The sequence below is a fragment of the Callithrix jacchus genome, chromosome 14 (assembly GCF_049354715.1).
Source record: "Callithrix jacchus isolate 240 chromosome 14, calJac240_pri, whole genome shotgun sequence".
NCBI lineage: Eukaryota > Metazoa > Chordata > Mammalia > Primates > Cebidae > Callithrix > Callithrix jacchus.
The window spans coordinates 16598486-16614714 of NC_133515.1; the positions used below are offsets into that span (position 1 = coordinate 16598486).

General features: G+C 44.8%; 2 protein-coding genes across 8 annotated transcripts in view; one reads left to right on the forward strand and one right to left on the reverse strand.

Annotated features, from left to right (window-relative positions):
• LOC144579140 (uncharacterized) overlaps positions 1-8817 on the reverse strand; it is a 96420-nt gene extending 87603 nt beyond the window's left edge. For both annotated transcript variants that reach the window (XM_078348403.1, XM_078348404.1), the window contains exon 1: positions 8515-8817. In XM_078348403.1, the coding sequence (XP_078204529.1) occupies positions 8515-8817 (303 nt within the window). The remainder of the gene's footprint in view (positions 1-8514) is intronic.
• Positions 8814-16229, forward strand: part of LOC100409061 (UDP-glucuronic acid decarboxylase 1) — a 101420-nt gene continuing 94004 nt past the window's right edge. For 4 of the 6 annotated variants that reach the window (XM_054244671.2, XM_054244672.2, XM_035271821.3 and 1 more), the window contains exon 1: positions 8814-8967. Coding sequence is in view for 2 of the 6 variants with exons in the window: in XM_035271821.3 (XP_035127712.1) it covers positions 8874-8967 (94 nt within the window). In the remaining 4 variants the exon portion in view is untranslated. Of the gene's footprint in view, positions 9922-16229 lie in introns of all 6 variants that reach the window. The other 2 variants (XM_078348401.1, XM_078348402.1) reach the window with 2 other exon arrangements.

A 16229-nucleotide genomic window follows, 5' to 3' on the forward strand; every position in this document is an offset into this window, starting at 1 on the left:
GCCAAAGGCACAATATCACAGAAATATATATATATATATATATATATATATATGCACATGCATACATGCATGGGTAGATATACAGATCTATATCATAACAATTTCCAGAAAGAAATAAAGAAGGTGCACTGAGGAAAGCAAGCCTTTTCCTGCTTCCAATCAAAATATCATAACGGCCTAGGAGCAGCTCTGCCTTTAAAGATCCCATGCTTGTATACCTTAAGATATCATAAGGTCTGAAAAGTATGACTTAGTAGTGGCTGATACCTAATTCACAATTAACTGATTAATTCACTATTGCCTTATCATACAGTGCTTGAGCAAAGCCCTAGGGCTTTATTATTATTATATATAATATAATAATAAATAATAAGTAATAATAATAACTTATTATTACTGAGCTCTCACCCAGCTCATTGGTTATTTTAGTCTAAAATATAAGACCAACCTTAGACTAGACAAGGAAGGAATTGCCTACATGATATAATATGGAGGCTTCTGTTCAAAACTATCTCCTCCACTGACAGTTTTAGTATGTAAAATTCACAATAAAATTACTGAACTGGAGTGAACTTTCCGATAGAACCATGAAAACCAAGAGTCATAGGTCCCCCAGTTCTTGTCCCACCCTGTCTTAACCGTGCAGGCATTACCAATATCATAGCACTTTCCCATTGTGTCTGGATGCCCTTCCTAACCCAGGGGTTCAGGTAATCCCACATTTCTACTGGAGTGGGCATGCATATAAAACTATTTGTCAGCATTGAATTCTAGTCCAGGAGACTCAGTAAAATACAAACACCTGGAAGGAAAAACACCTTCAGTCTTCACTAACACCTCAGGAGGACCTGTCACCCCAGCATATTACATGAAAGTCTCATTTGATGACTCTTTCTCCCCACTGATCTATACAATCAACCATGACATCTCTCGCTCAACTTCCAAAAGAACCGTCAAGGTTATTTCTATGCCTTTTCCACCACGACTCCTAGCTTTTCTCACTCCTGTCCACCTGAACTGTTGCAGCAGGCTTCTAGGCACAAGCTTCTTCAGAGACTGCTTCCACTCCAGCCAATGCTGCCCGAAAACCTGCCTGGACTATGGGAGCTGCTGCTTGAGACAGTCATACCCCACTGTCTGTAGACAAAAGACCAGACTCTTATCCTGGTCAGGTTTAAAAAAATATTTTAAGGGTGGAAACCAAGTGCGTATTAGGAAGGAAACTGGATTTTCTTAGAAATGCTTTTATTAGCAGGTATAGATGAAGAAGATAAGGCCTTCATGGGTATGGACAAAATGAGGGAAAACAAAAGACAAACTGCACAGCACAGAAACGAACAGGAATTCCAGAGTTGGGGTGGGATGCAAGGTTGTGGGGACAGTAGAGGGGAGGAAAGGTGTGTGTGTGTATGTGTGTGTGTGTGTGTGTAGTGTAAAGGGAAAGGATAGAAATACGCATAGATGCCATCCCAGTGGTAAAGAGGTCAAAGAAACAAGTGACACTGCTATACATGTGTACTGGAATCAAATGATTTAGTAAATGGATGGCAGACGGTGGGAACCAGGTTTAGGGAGATGATCCTAAAATGATCCATGTGGCAATGTATTAGAGTTGGAGACCTCAGTAGGAACTCCTGTTTTTAGATACAAATTGTTATCTATAGAAATATTTATTGCTATGTGTATATACAAAGGTTAGGGCACATACACACATACTTCTTTGCTCTGTGAGCTAAGAACATCTAGAAGGAACAACACTCCTGTAGTACTAGCACACCTAGTACTCCAATCCTGGTTTTTAGTACTGAAATGGCTGATCCTAGGACTGGGGCAGGAAATGTACAAGATGACTTTGGAGTTTCTTACAGTACCAGGAAGTAAAATAATGCTAAAAAAAAACCTAGAAACTCCACAATGATAGAAATATATCATTTTTTTTTGTCTTGCTCTGTTGCCCAGGCTGGAGTACAGTGGTGTGATCTCGGCTCACTGCAACCTCCATCTCCTGAGTTCTTCTGCCTCAGCCTCCTGAGTAGCTGGGACTACAGGCGTGTGCCACCATGCCCAGCTAACTTTTTTATTTTTAGTAGAGACGGGGTTTCACCATATCAGCCAGGCTGATCTCGAACTCCTGACCTTGTGACCACCCGCCTCAGCCTCCCAAAGTGCCAGGATTACAGGCGTGAGCCACCACGCCCAGCCTTGATGGAAGTATATCAAAGGCGCACAGAAGCAACCAAAAGAGCCCCCTATAACATATGCTGGCAGGATTTGAGTGATAAAATTAATCAAGTGGTACTGTATTATAACTCCAAGTATAAAATAAATATCCCTGAGTCTATACTGATATAAATAAATGATTAAGCAAATTAATAAAGGGAGAGAAGAGACAAACTCTTGTGCAGTAGAATTCCAAGGAATTTATGTAGATTCTCCACCCTTAAGGAAGAAAGCAAAATAGTTCTCTCCCTGAGTGTGGGCTGCATAGAGTGACTTCCTTCCAAAGAGTTCAGTATGGAAAGGGGTAAAAAAAGTAACTTTCCAGTGGAGACACTTGATAAATACTACCTCAGTTGACCCTGACCTGATCAAGGTCAATATCAGCAGTCACAAATCATGTTGATAGCATGAACCCTTGATACAAAGTTATAAAAATCCCATACAAATGCAAGATATCAATAATAGGGGGAAAAAGGTGTGGGCTATGTGGGAATTCTCTGTACCTTCTTCTCAATTTTTCCCTAATCTAAAGCTGTTCTAAAAATATATATATATATATTTTTTAAAAGACTTAAGAATGGAAATGTTAGATAAGCAATTTCAAGCTATTCATGATGCTGTGATATAAAACCCATCTGTCTGCCTAAACCAGTAAGAAGATCTGGTGTACTCACTCATCCTGGGGTGGCGGTATGATGAGAAATAAAACAACAGGGCAGCAAGGCCTACCTCACATCTACCCTTCTCCTAAGACCCTAGGAAAGGGAAACATATGCTCTAGAAAGGGACTCCAATCCAGGCTGGGTGGTCACTACCAACAGGAAATCTTCTGTGGCTGTGGCACAGCTGGCATGGAGGGGAAGAGCAGCTTCATGGCAGGCAGCTCAGGAGGAGGTCTGAAACCTTCTTTCTCACCTCTTTAGAGGATGATCTATCAGTTGAGATCTAGTCAGGAAAACTGTTGTAAGGATTTAGAACAGAAGAAATTTAACGAAGGGGTTTGGTTCCAAAGATGTTGGCAGGGTTAAGAAGCACCAAAGGGCTGGGTGCTGTGGCTCACACCTGTAATGCCAGCTCTTAGAGAGGCAGAGGTGGGAGGATAGCTTGGGCCCAGGGGTTTGAGACCTGCCTGGGAAATATAGCGAGACCCCGTTTTCCACAAAAAGGAAAAAACCAAAAAGACAGGAAAAAAAAAAAAAAGCACCAAAGGGAGAAGAGAGATTCTGAAGAAGCCAAAATGAAAGAAGTGATGCCCAGAGATCAAAAGCTGTCAGCTCCAGATCAGCTGAGAAGCGCGGCCTTGATTACAGGGGTAAACTTCTAAAAAGATGCTGCCTCCTTGGGGCTGCTGAGTCCAGAATCACTACACCCTCGCTGCAGCAAGTGCCAGCAGCCACTAGCAATGGCCTTGCTAGAAGAGCTGACACAGAAGCATCTCTCCTCTGCCCACTGATCTTCCTCCAGGGCCCTCTCTTAGCAGAGCCTAATGGGAAACCTGGAAGACACAGTGTGCACACTCAAGATCCAGCAGTATTCAGGAAAGAGTCCAAAGGTGCAGAATAGAGTCTAAAGGTGCGTAGCCAGGAAAGAAAGTAACTCTTGATGAGGGTGTGACTGATGCCCAGTTTGTTCTAACCCTCAAGGCCTTCCTTTCCAATGTTATTTATACCTTCGCTGCTTCTTCTTTTTTTGCAATGAACTCTCATTCTATCACCAAGGCTGGAGTGCAGTGGCATGATCTCAGCTCACTGCAACCTCTGCCTCCTGGGTTCAAGCGATTCTCCTGTCCTAGCCTCCCAAGTAGCTAGGATTACAGGCACCCACCACATGCCCTAATAATTTTTGCATTTTTAGTACAGATGAGGTTTTACCATGTTGGCCAGGCTGGTCTCAAACTTCTGACCCCAAGTGATCCACCCACCTTGGCATCCCAAAGTGCTGGGATTACGGATAGAAACCACTGCTTCTGGCCAATATACCTTTGCTTCTTGTTCTCTGCTCTTCCTGCCAGGGATCCCCACTATCTCCTATGGAAACCTTTCCCTCCCCAGCATCCTTGCCTTTCCTATTTCCTGAGGGATGCCCCTATCCAAGATATACGAGTGCAAATCCTATACTACATCCTTTCAAATTCAGCTCATGTAGCTTCTGCTCTGCAAAGCTTTCTCTCTCACTGTTCTCATCTGCAAGCAGATGTATGCTAGTTTTGTTTTCTTTTTAAAGAATCCCTGGTTTTTAGCAACTGCATATTTTCATGGTGAAAATAATCCCAGAAGAAGAGTTGCAGACTGTCAGCCCTTGTGAGCCTGTCAGCGGTCCCTGCATGGCAAGCCACAGTTCATGACCTGGAAGCATATATGATTCTTGTGAAATTCCTCAGCCATTCATGTGACCCCATCCCAGAGGAAGCACTCAGGACTATCATTTTGCTATGAGTGATAGTCATTTCTGTGCATGTCTGCACTCAACTCCAGAAAAGCATCCTCGCATCGGGAAAATCATGGCTTAGAATTCCAGCCCTACACTCCCAGCTCTGTGTTTGGTAACCCTGTTACTTCCCAAGCCAAGTAACCATAACCCTGCTACCTACGAAGTGTTGGGACAGTAATCAAATGTTCAGAGCCTCAGTTTCCTCATCTCTTAAAGACAGCAGCACTGTAAACCAGTACAGCCATTACAGAAGACGGTATAGAGATTCCTCAAAAAAATTAAACATAGAACGACCTTAGGACCCAGCACTACCACTTCTGGGTGTGTACCCAAAAGAACTAAAAGTGGGGTCTTAAAGATATTTTGACACCTATGTTCACTGTGGCATTACTCACACTACCCAAAAGGTGGAAGCAACCCGGGTGCCTATCAATGGATGAACAGATAAAGAAAATGTGGTAAACATATACAATGGAAGACTATTCAGTCTTCAAAAAAGAAGAAAATCCTGTCATATGAGACAATATGAATGAGCCTGGAGGGCATTATATTAAGTGAAATAAGCTAGTCACAGAAGGACAAATACTGTATGATCTCACTTATATGTAGAATCTAAAAAAGTCAAACTCATAGAAGCAGAGAGCAGACTGGTACTTACCAGAGAGGCTGCAGAGAGAGGCTAGGGCAAGAGGGGTTTGAGGAAATGTTGGTTCAAAGATATAAAATTCCAGTTAGATAGAAGGAATTAAAGAGATCCACTGTGCAATATAGTGACTATAGTTAATAACTACATACTGTAAAGTTGAAAACTGCAGAGATTTTAAACGTTCTTACAAAAAATAAACATGTGAGTAAATGGATATGTTAATGACTAGCTTTAGATATTCCACCAACTATAATATACATACAATACTTCATAAATATATACAATTTTTAAAAGTTTTATTTTAAACAGCAGCAACAATGCTAACCCTGTCCCCCAAAGGGCTGTTACAAGAATTAAATGAGTGTACTTGTCAGTTTTCACACTGCTATAAGGAATTGATAAAGACTGGGTAATTTATAAAGGAAAGTGATTTAATAGACTCACAGTTCAGCATGGCTGGGGAGTCCTCAAGAAACTTACATCCCTGGCAGAAGGTGAAGGGGAAGCAAGGACCTTATTTTTATGGCAGCAGGGGAGAGGAGAGAAAGGCTGAGAAGGGGGATCTTCCAAACACTTTTAAAACTGACCAGGCGTGGTGGCTCATGCCTGTAATCCCGGGACTTTGGGAAACCGAGGCGGGTGGATCACCTGAGGTCAGAAGTTTGAGACCAGCCAGACCAACATGGTGAAACCATGTCTCTACTAAAAATACAAAAATTAGCCGGGTATGGTAGCCAGAGCCTGTAATCCCAGCTACTGGGGAGGCTGAGGCAGGAGAGTCACTTGAACCCAGGAGGTGGAGGTTGTAGTGAGCTGAGATTGCACTACTGCACTCCAGCCTGGGCAACAGAGCGAGACTGTCTCAAAAAAACAAAACAAAACAAAACAAAACAAAACAAAACAAAACAAAACAAAAACCATTGGTTCTTCTGAGAACTCCCTGACTAACACGAGGACAACATGGGAAAAACTGCCCCCATGATCCAGTGACCTCTCATCAGGTCCCTCCCTTGACATGTGGGGATTACAAATGGAGATGAGATTTGGGTGGGGATATAGAACCAAACCATAACAATGAGATAACAATGAAAGTGCATTGCATAACAGTCCCTGGCACATTGTAGAAGTTTAATAAATGTTAATTTTCTCCTCTCCTTAGGCTTTGAACACTCTAGGACAGAAGCCATATTATTATTCATTTTTTAATTACCCTAAGTGTCAAAAACATTATCTTGTAACTTGTAATTGTTCAAAAGTATGTAACTGCTCAAAAATATTGTTGTTAACCTATTCACTAGAAATATGAGGGGCTTGACAGCAAGGGAGAGGGCAGGGAAGGATGAGCCCAGAATCTTCTAGGGAAGTGGGGATGGGCTGGGAAGAGACAAGAGAGGCAAGAAGTACAAAGAAATGGTGCTGCCTACATCCAAGGTCCCCAGAAGAGCCTGGAGGGCTCCTCTGGCATTTCCCTCCCTCAGGCCTTCTAGCCTCCACTGGGTACACACTTATTACTGCTTACTCTTTAATTCTGGCTGTGGCTCAACTGGACACCAGGGTCCTGGGACACCAACCGCCTTCTGGGTGGCAATAATGACAGCAGCAGCTATTTCAACTGCAGCTGCTAATGGTATTTCCATTTACTTAATCCCATGGGGCAGAAGTTGGCAATAGTATCCAGCCTCAGAAAAAAAAAATGCTCAACTACGAATGCTGGGCTTAAGGAGTTTACTACAGAAATGGCAAATACCCCACAACTTCTGGCCTTTTTCATCTAATAGGTTATCTATCAGCTAAACCCCACCTAAAACCTAAAATGCTTAAAATCTGCCAAGAAGCTTCAATTTCATTTTGCCCATAGGTCAAGTGTTAATGAACTCTTTTTTTCTTTCATTTCTGCTCCTCATCTTTAATCTAAAAACCAGAGTCATGGAATGGGAAAAACCTAGAGCCCCAGTGGCTCTAGTTACTTCTCTTTTCAAAAACCATAGATCTAAGGCAAACCCAAATAGTCAGCTATGAGGAAATGCAAGACTTACAAAATCGATTTGTTCCAAATCAGTGTGCTCTGGGGCCTGGCCCCTCTGGGAACCCAGGGCTCAGGCTCCCATGCCAGGTGTTTGTCACTTGGCAGCCTCCTTGGGCATGTCAGAATCAGGGAGCTGGGCTTATCGAAAGAAGTCCCCTCCATCTATGGGCAGAATGGATAGCAGAGGTGTTCCGCCCTTGTGAAACCGCTCAGCCTCTTTCCTCCTAGTCAGGGATTCTCAGTAGGTTTAGGTGAGAGATAGGATGGAGGGAGGTTTTATCAGAATCACAGCATTTGCACTATATAGTTTGAAAGATATAACATAAAGCTGCTGCTTTAGTACCAGCTCCCATATTTCTTTTTCTTGAAGGTTTCTAATAAATCTAAAGGAGGGTGTTCTATTGAGTGCAAAATGGCCTGAGGTTCCAAGAGGCAGGAGAGCTGCTGCTGACTTCAATTTCTCCCTCTAGCTGAAGATGAGCTCTTGAAGCCTGCAGTTCCCAAATCCAGGATCTCTCTTGACGTGGCATCACCCACATCTGTGTGTACCTGTCTTTTTTCCTCCATGGGACCAGCTCTCTGCAGATCCAACGACGAGCTTCTGATTGTCTGTGAAACTTTTGATACACTTCCCTACTTGTACTCATTCAATAAATGCTTTTTAAAGAAATAAACACAGGTACCTCCTATGCAATCAGTACAGCACCCACAGAAGAGATACACTCAACAAAAAGACTGAATGAAACACACACGATTAAATGCTCAGGGTTTTTCTCTAAGGAGAGACAGCGCGATTTCATCTTTTCTTTCCCCAGTCTATCCTAAATTAATATACTCAGCACTGCTTTTTAAAGTAATAAAAGACCCTTTATTTTTAAAAGAAAGGCACCCCAGTCGATCACAGCAGAGGAAAAAAAAATGCAGCCAGTTTTTACTTCGGCAAGGTTTAGGGGATTTATCATTTTCCCTGCCGATATTCTAACTAAAAAAAGCCAACCAAACAGCCCAGAGAACGAGGCAACTTTCTGAGGCAGGCATTCAACAACTTCAAAGTCTCGACCAAAATTAGCAAATAAGTTTCGTCTCATGGCAACACTGGAATGCCCACCGCGTGCCCCTCGCCGGGCGGGCCTCGGAAACTGGCTACTGCGGTCGCACGCTCGGGATGGGGACGCACCTCAGCGAAACATACCCCGCAGCAACTCCGGAACCGCGCCGGCGCCCACACGTTCGGGGAAAACATATCGGAACGCGCATGCGCCGCGCCGCGCCCGCCCACCAGACCTCCAGGCCACATTCTTCGAAAACCAAGGCGTGAAAGGCTGCAACTGCGCCTGCGGGAACAGAAGCCGGCTGGGCGGGGGCGGAGCTCGAGGAGTGGGTGGAGGTGCGCCTGCGCGGTGATCCCACCGGCAGGAAGCCCGGCGCGCGGAGGCGGGGACGCGCGGCGGCAGGGGGCGGGGCTATCCAGGCCGCCGCCGCCGCCGCGGCGCATTGTGCAGCAGGCGGGCCCCCGCGCAGCAGGGCCCTGGACCGGCGCGGCTCCCTGGGATGGTGAGCAAGGCGCTACTGCGCCTCGTGTCTGCCGTCAACCGCAGGAGGATGAAGCTGCTGCTGGGCATCGCCTTGCTCGCCTACGTTGCCTGTGAGTGCGCTCCCGCGGCCGGCTGGGGAGCCCCATTCGTTCCTTGGCGCCTGGGTGGGCCGGGTGGCGGCGGTGCCTGGCCCTGCGGCGGCCCTGCAGCCCGCGTTGCTCCCTGCCCCGGTGGGACCTGCGCTTTCTGCTCCCACCCCTTTCCACTCTTGCAGCAAATCGGTGGGCCAACTTGGGCGCACACCCCCGACCGCTTAGGCCCGGGCTCGGACCTCGGGCTCAGGGGCCCCTAGCCGTCCTTGGGCGGCCTCCGGTTTCTGCCTCCTGCTCAGGCGCGAGGGACTCGGCGGCGGCACTGTCGTCCACATCGCGCTGGGAGCCGGCGAAGGTCCCTGTCGCCGACACCGGAGCGTGCCGCGCGGGGACACCCTTGGGGGCACCCGCGGTCGTGCCGCAGTGTTGGTTAAGTCGGATAAAAATACTGTGGCGGTTGGCAGAGCCCCTGCTCCGACAGTTTGTTCCTCGGGAAAATTACTCAACGTTTAACTCTTGGGGAGCCAGGTGTGGGCGCCCTCCCCCGGCTAGCGGCTGTGCCCAGGTGTCTGGGCGCAGGGGCACCCCCATTCCAGGTGTTTTCCCCGGGGCTGGGCAGCCGGGCGCAGCAGGCAGGCAGCTCGGTGGCCGGGCGGGGCGTGCCCGCGTCTTCGCGGTGTGCGGGTCTCGTTTCTGTCATCACTCACAGCGTGCTGCCTGGAGACAGGGCAGGAGGGGCACTTCGCAGGCAGGTGGTGGACCCTCTGCATATTAGGGAAGTCAGAAACCGTCGTTTTTAAGATCTGTTCGTTGGGAATATGTTTTAATTGCTGCTATTACTACGTTACCAAGTACCAAAATTGGACTAGAAATAGCTCCCAGCGTGAGCTGCGTTTGAAGGCTAACCACCCAGACAGACACTGAAATGAAACCACCTGTCACCTGTTGAGTTACCAAGATCTGATTCCCAAGGTAAGTGGGGACTTGGCTGAAGAGACTTCAGTTGAACTCTAGGAAAGCAAGTAAGAGTAGATCCAGCCTGTCTGCTACAGCCCAGCTGTTCAGGAGGTGGAGCCAGAAAGCTCCAGCAGGACTCCCGGTTGCTAGTGGAGGTTTCAAGCCCCTGATGGGTGTTAGATGTGAGTACTTTTGCAAGGGAGGAAGAACGAGTCTGAAGTATGTTTGGTCAATCTTGAGTAAGAAAGCTGAGACCTAAGAGGAAAGAGCATTTAAAGTTGAATAATTATTATTATGGCAATAATACTACCTACATTTGTTGAGTGCTTAACTGTGTATGTGCAGTCATGATTCTTAGTGCCATTGTCTCAATCATTCAGCAACTCTGGGATATCGATGCTATAATGATTACTATTTTAGAGGTGAGGACGTTAAGGCCAAGAGAGATTAGGAAGTTTATGGATGATCACACAGATAGTAAGAGATGGAGGGCCAAAATTTAAACCCTGAAAGACCTGGGAGCAGGAGTTAGGATGGGTGCTGACCCAGGTCTTTGGTCAGCAGTTTCAGTGTTTATTTTGGGGCATTCTAAAGTTAGACGTAAGGGTTTACAAGGAATAAAGTAGGGGATTTATGGAGCCATGCAAAAAATTTTTTTTAAGTAGACATTCATTTGACAAGAAAATCTTACCTTACTGTTGTCACTGAACATGGCACCAGGGGACACCATGGGGTACAAAAACACCTGTTCTGTGCTGTGATAATACAGAACACATAGTCTAGCACCTTGGTTCTCATACATAAGCATGCATCGGAATGACTTAAGGGGGGTTTTAAAACAGACTGCTTGTCTCCCACCTCAAGTTTCTGATTCAGTTGGTCTGGAACGTGGCCTGAGATTCTGCATTGCTAATAGGTTCCTCTGTATGCTGTTGCTGTAGCCTGACCCCACTTTGAGAACCACTGGCCAAGATGGTGAGGTGGGCATGAATTGGATAATCACCCAAATAAAGGTTAAACTACAAACTGGTCTGAGGGAAAGGAATGCTTGGGAACTGTGGCAGGAACTCCTGAATGAGAGCGACCAGGGACGTTTATTTTCTTGAGGAATCAAAAAGTGAGCTGAGAATCAAAGGCTTATGTAGGAGTGAACAGGGAAGTCATAGGAGGGAGTGGGTTCTAGGAGGAGCAGTGAGTGTAGAGGTCCTGTGGCAGCCAAGAGCAGCGAGTATTCTAGGAAGGCAAAGAAGGATGGTGTCATTGGAGTGTGAAAATAAAAGTACAACAATGAGAGTGCCAGATAGATGGGCCAGAGCAGGGAGGCAGACCCGGGGTGCAGGCCGTGACGTGGATGATTTTAGCTATGAGGGGTTTAAGACAGCGTGGCGGCAGTGTGAACAAGGAGCAGATATGCTAAGTCTGAGCCACTCTGCAGGGAAAAATGTTACAGGGCTTGTGACTGATACTTGTGATTGATAACACACAAGGACGCTGAAAATGTAGTCCCTCAACAGTGATGCCTGTGTTTTCTAATCTCTGCTTTTCCTGATTCATAATCTTGCCCTCCCTGTTACAAGTAAAGTCTTACCAGTGTTTGAGAAACTGTTCATACTTCCCAAGTATACACACCTCAGTGTTAGCCAGTCTCAGGGCAGAAATGCCCTCCCTGTTCCAGGAACAGAACTCAAGTTCTGTTGGGCTTTCTCCTTCTACCCCTCACATCTCTCCCAGTCTTTGTTACCTACTGTGGCCCTGAGTCTTTTTCTTACTACCACATAACTCTTCTCCATGTCTTGGGGTTGACCATCTGCCACCTTGCATTGTACTTGAGTTCTTTTCCATGCATCGTACTTGAGTTCGTTTCATTCATATGTAGGTATTTTTTCCTCAATGAAATTCTGATTCTGAGGACAGGGATTGTGTTTTATGTTTCAGCTCTTGTAGCACTTATAGTAGTGCTAATGGCTCATTGAAAGAACTGTGACTACCCTTTGTACCGAATCAAAAATCAGGCAACTTATTAGGTAGCTCCTGGGCAGACTTAGTTTGAATTACCTTTAACGTATTATTATTTTTTAACATGCATATAGTTTTAAAAGTTAAATAGCCTCTGCAGGGCCAAACAGTATCCCCTGCCACCATTTCCCTCTCCCCAGAAGCAGGCACTTCACTTTTTCTAGATGATTATTTTGGTATTTATTTTTGTGTCTTCGAATCATCGGCCTGATTTTTCAATTGTAGATATTACTTAGTGACTTTGTTCTTTGGAAGATGACTTGTTGTTCTCTTTGCCCTCATACAGGCTCTCCACCCTCCTATGTAGATGTGGTATAATCTCACGGAGATCAACATGCATTGTTTATACGCATGACTATGTAAATTCTGTTCCTAGTGAGTCATGTTGTCCGTTAATTTTTGTCTTCTCCAGTGAATAATTGGCTGGTGTTTCAATTTGCTTGCTTTCTATGTAGTATGCCAGATCCAACTGCAGACTTTTCGCCAGTTGTCCTATCTTCCCCCACCACGTTCAGGAGCATCAGGATAGCCCTCTGTCAGCACCCTTTCCTGAAGAAGGGCCCTGGAGCCTTCTACTGCAACTGGTGCGTGTACCTGGCGACCAGCTGCCAGCCTCACCACCTGCACGCAAGTCATCCTGGAGCTGCCCACTGCAGGGCTCCTGTTTCCTGACTTCCACTTCCTGACTTTCTCCTGTTTCACTCCCTGGTTTGGATGTGATAGGAGGTGAATTTTGAGACTTTACCCTTAAGTATATTTTCTACCTTCATGTCTGATAAATTGATAATGTAGAATTAAAGAGAAAAAGTTCCTTGAGAATTTTTGAAGCATTGATCCAATCCTTTCTGGCTTCCAGTATTGTTGAAGAGTTTCAAGCCAGTCCTCCTCTTTCTGAGGATTCTAGAGTCTTTCTTTTGCCCCTGGTAAATGTTCACCACACATGTCCAGCCCTCTGACCCCCAGGCTTTTTGTAGGACTGCTCTCCCTTCCTCACTCCCTGAGCTTGATGGCCTGACACGGTTTTTGTGCCAGTGGCCTGCCTGGGAGCTGAACAGAAGTGCTACATCCACTTCTGGGCGTGCACTTACCTGCGAGTGTAAGTTGCCGCCAGAGTTTCCTTTCCTCTAGTTTGGTTCTGAACTCAGCTTGACAGTGATGTTGCTCAGCTTGCAGAGCCTCTTTCCACCCACCCCATGACCCTGTTTGATTGAAATAAACGTAAAGAATAAATCTTTGTTGTTTTAAGCCTCTGAGGGCTTTTGGGCTACTCACTGCTGCAGTTTAACAGTGCCTGCCCTGACTGATACATCCAACGTCCGTGGTGTTCCGAGATCCACAGTGCCGGGCCTTGGTGTATTTTATCCAGCATGTTGGGCATTTTTGTGCCCTGGCAATCCAGAAAAACTTAATCTTCAGCTCTGGGAATTTTCTTGAATTGTTCTTTGGTGATTTTCTCCCCTCAAATTTTTTCTATTTTATCTCTTTCTGGAACTACTACTATTGTGATAATAGGATTGTCTGAACCAATCCTCTTATTTCCTGTTTTCTGCCATTTTAAAGTTGTTTTGCTTTTGGGAAACCTCCTTATTTTCATATTTATACTCTTCTAGTGATTTTTTTTACACTTTTTTTTGCCATAGTTTTTCATGTACAAGAATTCTTTTTTGTTCTGTCAACTTTTATTAAAAACTAAAACATGGTCTTCATTTCATGGTATATTCTCTTGATTTTAACAAATTTTGTTTCTTTTCTCCTCATTGAAGGATCTCTTTCCTCTAGGCTGTCTTCCCATTTCTGTGTGAAGCTCTCCTCAGATGGCTTGCCCATATTTAAGAGTGAGGGACTCAGTGGGGATGGACAGTGCCTGCTGTGAGCTGAACCTTTCCTTCTCGGGGCCTACTGACCTCAGTGCTGCAGGTCAGTTTTCCTGGGCTCTGTCACAAGACTCTCCCTGGTCCCTGCAAGAAGGAAAGGCTTGGCTGCCTGTATCCTGGAGCCCAGTGATGGGGAGGTGCAGAGCTGCAGCCTAATCAGTAATCTGATTGTCCTGGGGGTATGTGGGCTCCCCTGTCGGAGACCCTGATTCCACCCTTTGCTGAGAATGGAGCCACCTGTCTTCTGACAGGGCAGGACAGAAGCTGGAAGTTGTCCTGTTTCTTAGGCATCTTTGAAAATCAGATGTCCTGTTTCTGCTGCCTCCCCACCCATTGCAGATTCGCCAGGCCTGGCCAGTTCTTGACCCTGTCTAGGTGTAAGTGGGCTGTTCCACTGTCCTCTGTGTCTGTGCCTTCTCCATGCCCCCACATTGACCCATCTTCTTTCCCCCATCCAGCAGCGTTTTGGTGCCTGTTATCCCTTCCCCTTCTCCCTATGCACGTGGATTGATTTCTTATACAACAAGAACAAAAAAGAAATCAGGGAGGAGGGACATGGAGGGAGAGGCAGGGAGGAAAATAGATTGCCTGTATTCAAGAAAAGAAAAGAAATCAAAGACAAAAGACATTTTCTGATATTTTAGTGGGGGTTGGGAACCATTATCTTTTCACCTTTAGACTTTGAAAATCAGAGTGAAGGCTGGGTGTGGTGGCTCACGCCTGTAATCCCAGCATTTTGGGAGGCCAAGGCAGGTGGATCACCTGAGGTCAGGAGTTCTAGACCAGCCTGGTCAACATAGTGAAAACTCATCTCTACTAGAAATACAAAGGTGGAAGTTGCAGTGAGCCACGATCATGCCATCGTACTTCAGCCTGGGCAGCAAAAGTGAAACTCCCTTTCAAAAAAAAGGAAATTTGAGTTGTGACATCTAGTAACATTTATGTAATTTTGGTGTATCAAGGATTTTGTTGTAGTGACATTTTAGTTGTGGTACCTTTCTTTCCTGTCAGTGTTACTTAAAAAGAAAAGAGATAAAGCCTGAAAACCATATAAAAGAGTGTTTTATGCCTTAGCTTGTGTTTATGGTAACAGACTTCAAACTTTTCTGAGGTTCAGACTTTGGTTATAGTATAGTTTTGTCCTTAATGTAATCAGCTCCTGCATGATTGGGAATTGCCCTCATAAATTCATTTGGAATCCAGTTGTTGGCCTCTGCCTTGGAGGATGTGCAGCAAGTTAGAAATCACTGTGATGCTAGAGGGCCCTGGGGGGAAGCAGACAGCTAAAAGCAAACAAGCCAGTACTGGTGGCATTCCCAGACTGACCTGAGCATGAGATTAACTTGGGCTTGTCAAATGCAAGTTCCTAGAATCCTCCTAGGCCTTATAGGAGCCTGGGGGTTGAAGGCACAACCTGGAAATTGTGAATTTTCAACATTTTCAAAATATCTATGCGGATTTTCTATTTTTACTAAAAGAATAATTTAACAAACACCCACATACTCGCTGCCCAGATTCACCAGTTGTCTACATTTTTTCCACATTTGTCTTTCTCTCACTCTTTTTGTATATATTTTATATATCCTTTTTTTGTTGAAATATTTGAAAGGTGTAGACATAACAGTACTTCATTTTTAGTACTTTACATGTATCTCCTTAGAATAAAGGTATTAATCTATATAATCTCATTACCATTATAATACCCTAAAGAAGAAAATAATACCGTCTAAGATGTAGTCTGTATTTAAATTTTCCCCCTTCTACCATATATGACTTTCATAGCCTGTCTGAGATTTTTTTTTTTTTTGCTTCTGTTTTTTTGACATGGGGTTTCCATCTGTTGCCCGGGCTAAAATGCAGTGGCATGATCTTAGTTCACTGCAGCCTTGAAATCCTGGGCTCAAGTGATCCTCATGCCTCAGTCTCCTGAGTAGCTGGGACTACAGGTATGCGCCACCATGCCCAGCTAATTAAAAACATTTTTTTGGTTTAGTTTAATATCTAAGATCCAGTTAAGATTTATATGTTGCATTTAGTTTTATGTCTCTAAATTTCTGGAGCCATAATAGCCTGATTTTTTTTTTTTGGTTTGATTGTTTATCATGACATTAACGTATATGTGTGTGTGTGTGTGTGCATGTATATATATTTATGTGTATACATGTATATACCTGTATATATGTGTATGTATGTATGTATACATAGAAAAGCCCAAGTTGTCCTGTAAATGTCCTACATTCTGGGTTTAACCTGATTGTTTCCATATGATCAAGTCCAGTTCAACATTTTTATAACAATTCGGGAGCATGTAGTGTCTGGGCTGGTCCCACTTGACCCATGGAAGGAATGGCCTCTACGTTTCTTTATTTTAAAGGTACATTTTTGCAGTATGCAATCTGTGGAGTGATTCTTAGAGCCTGTGCTAATTCTAGC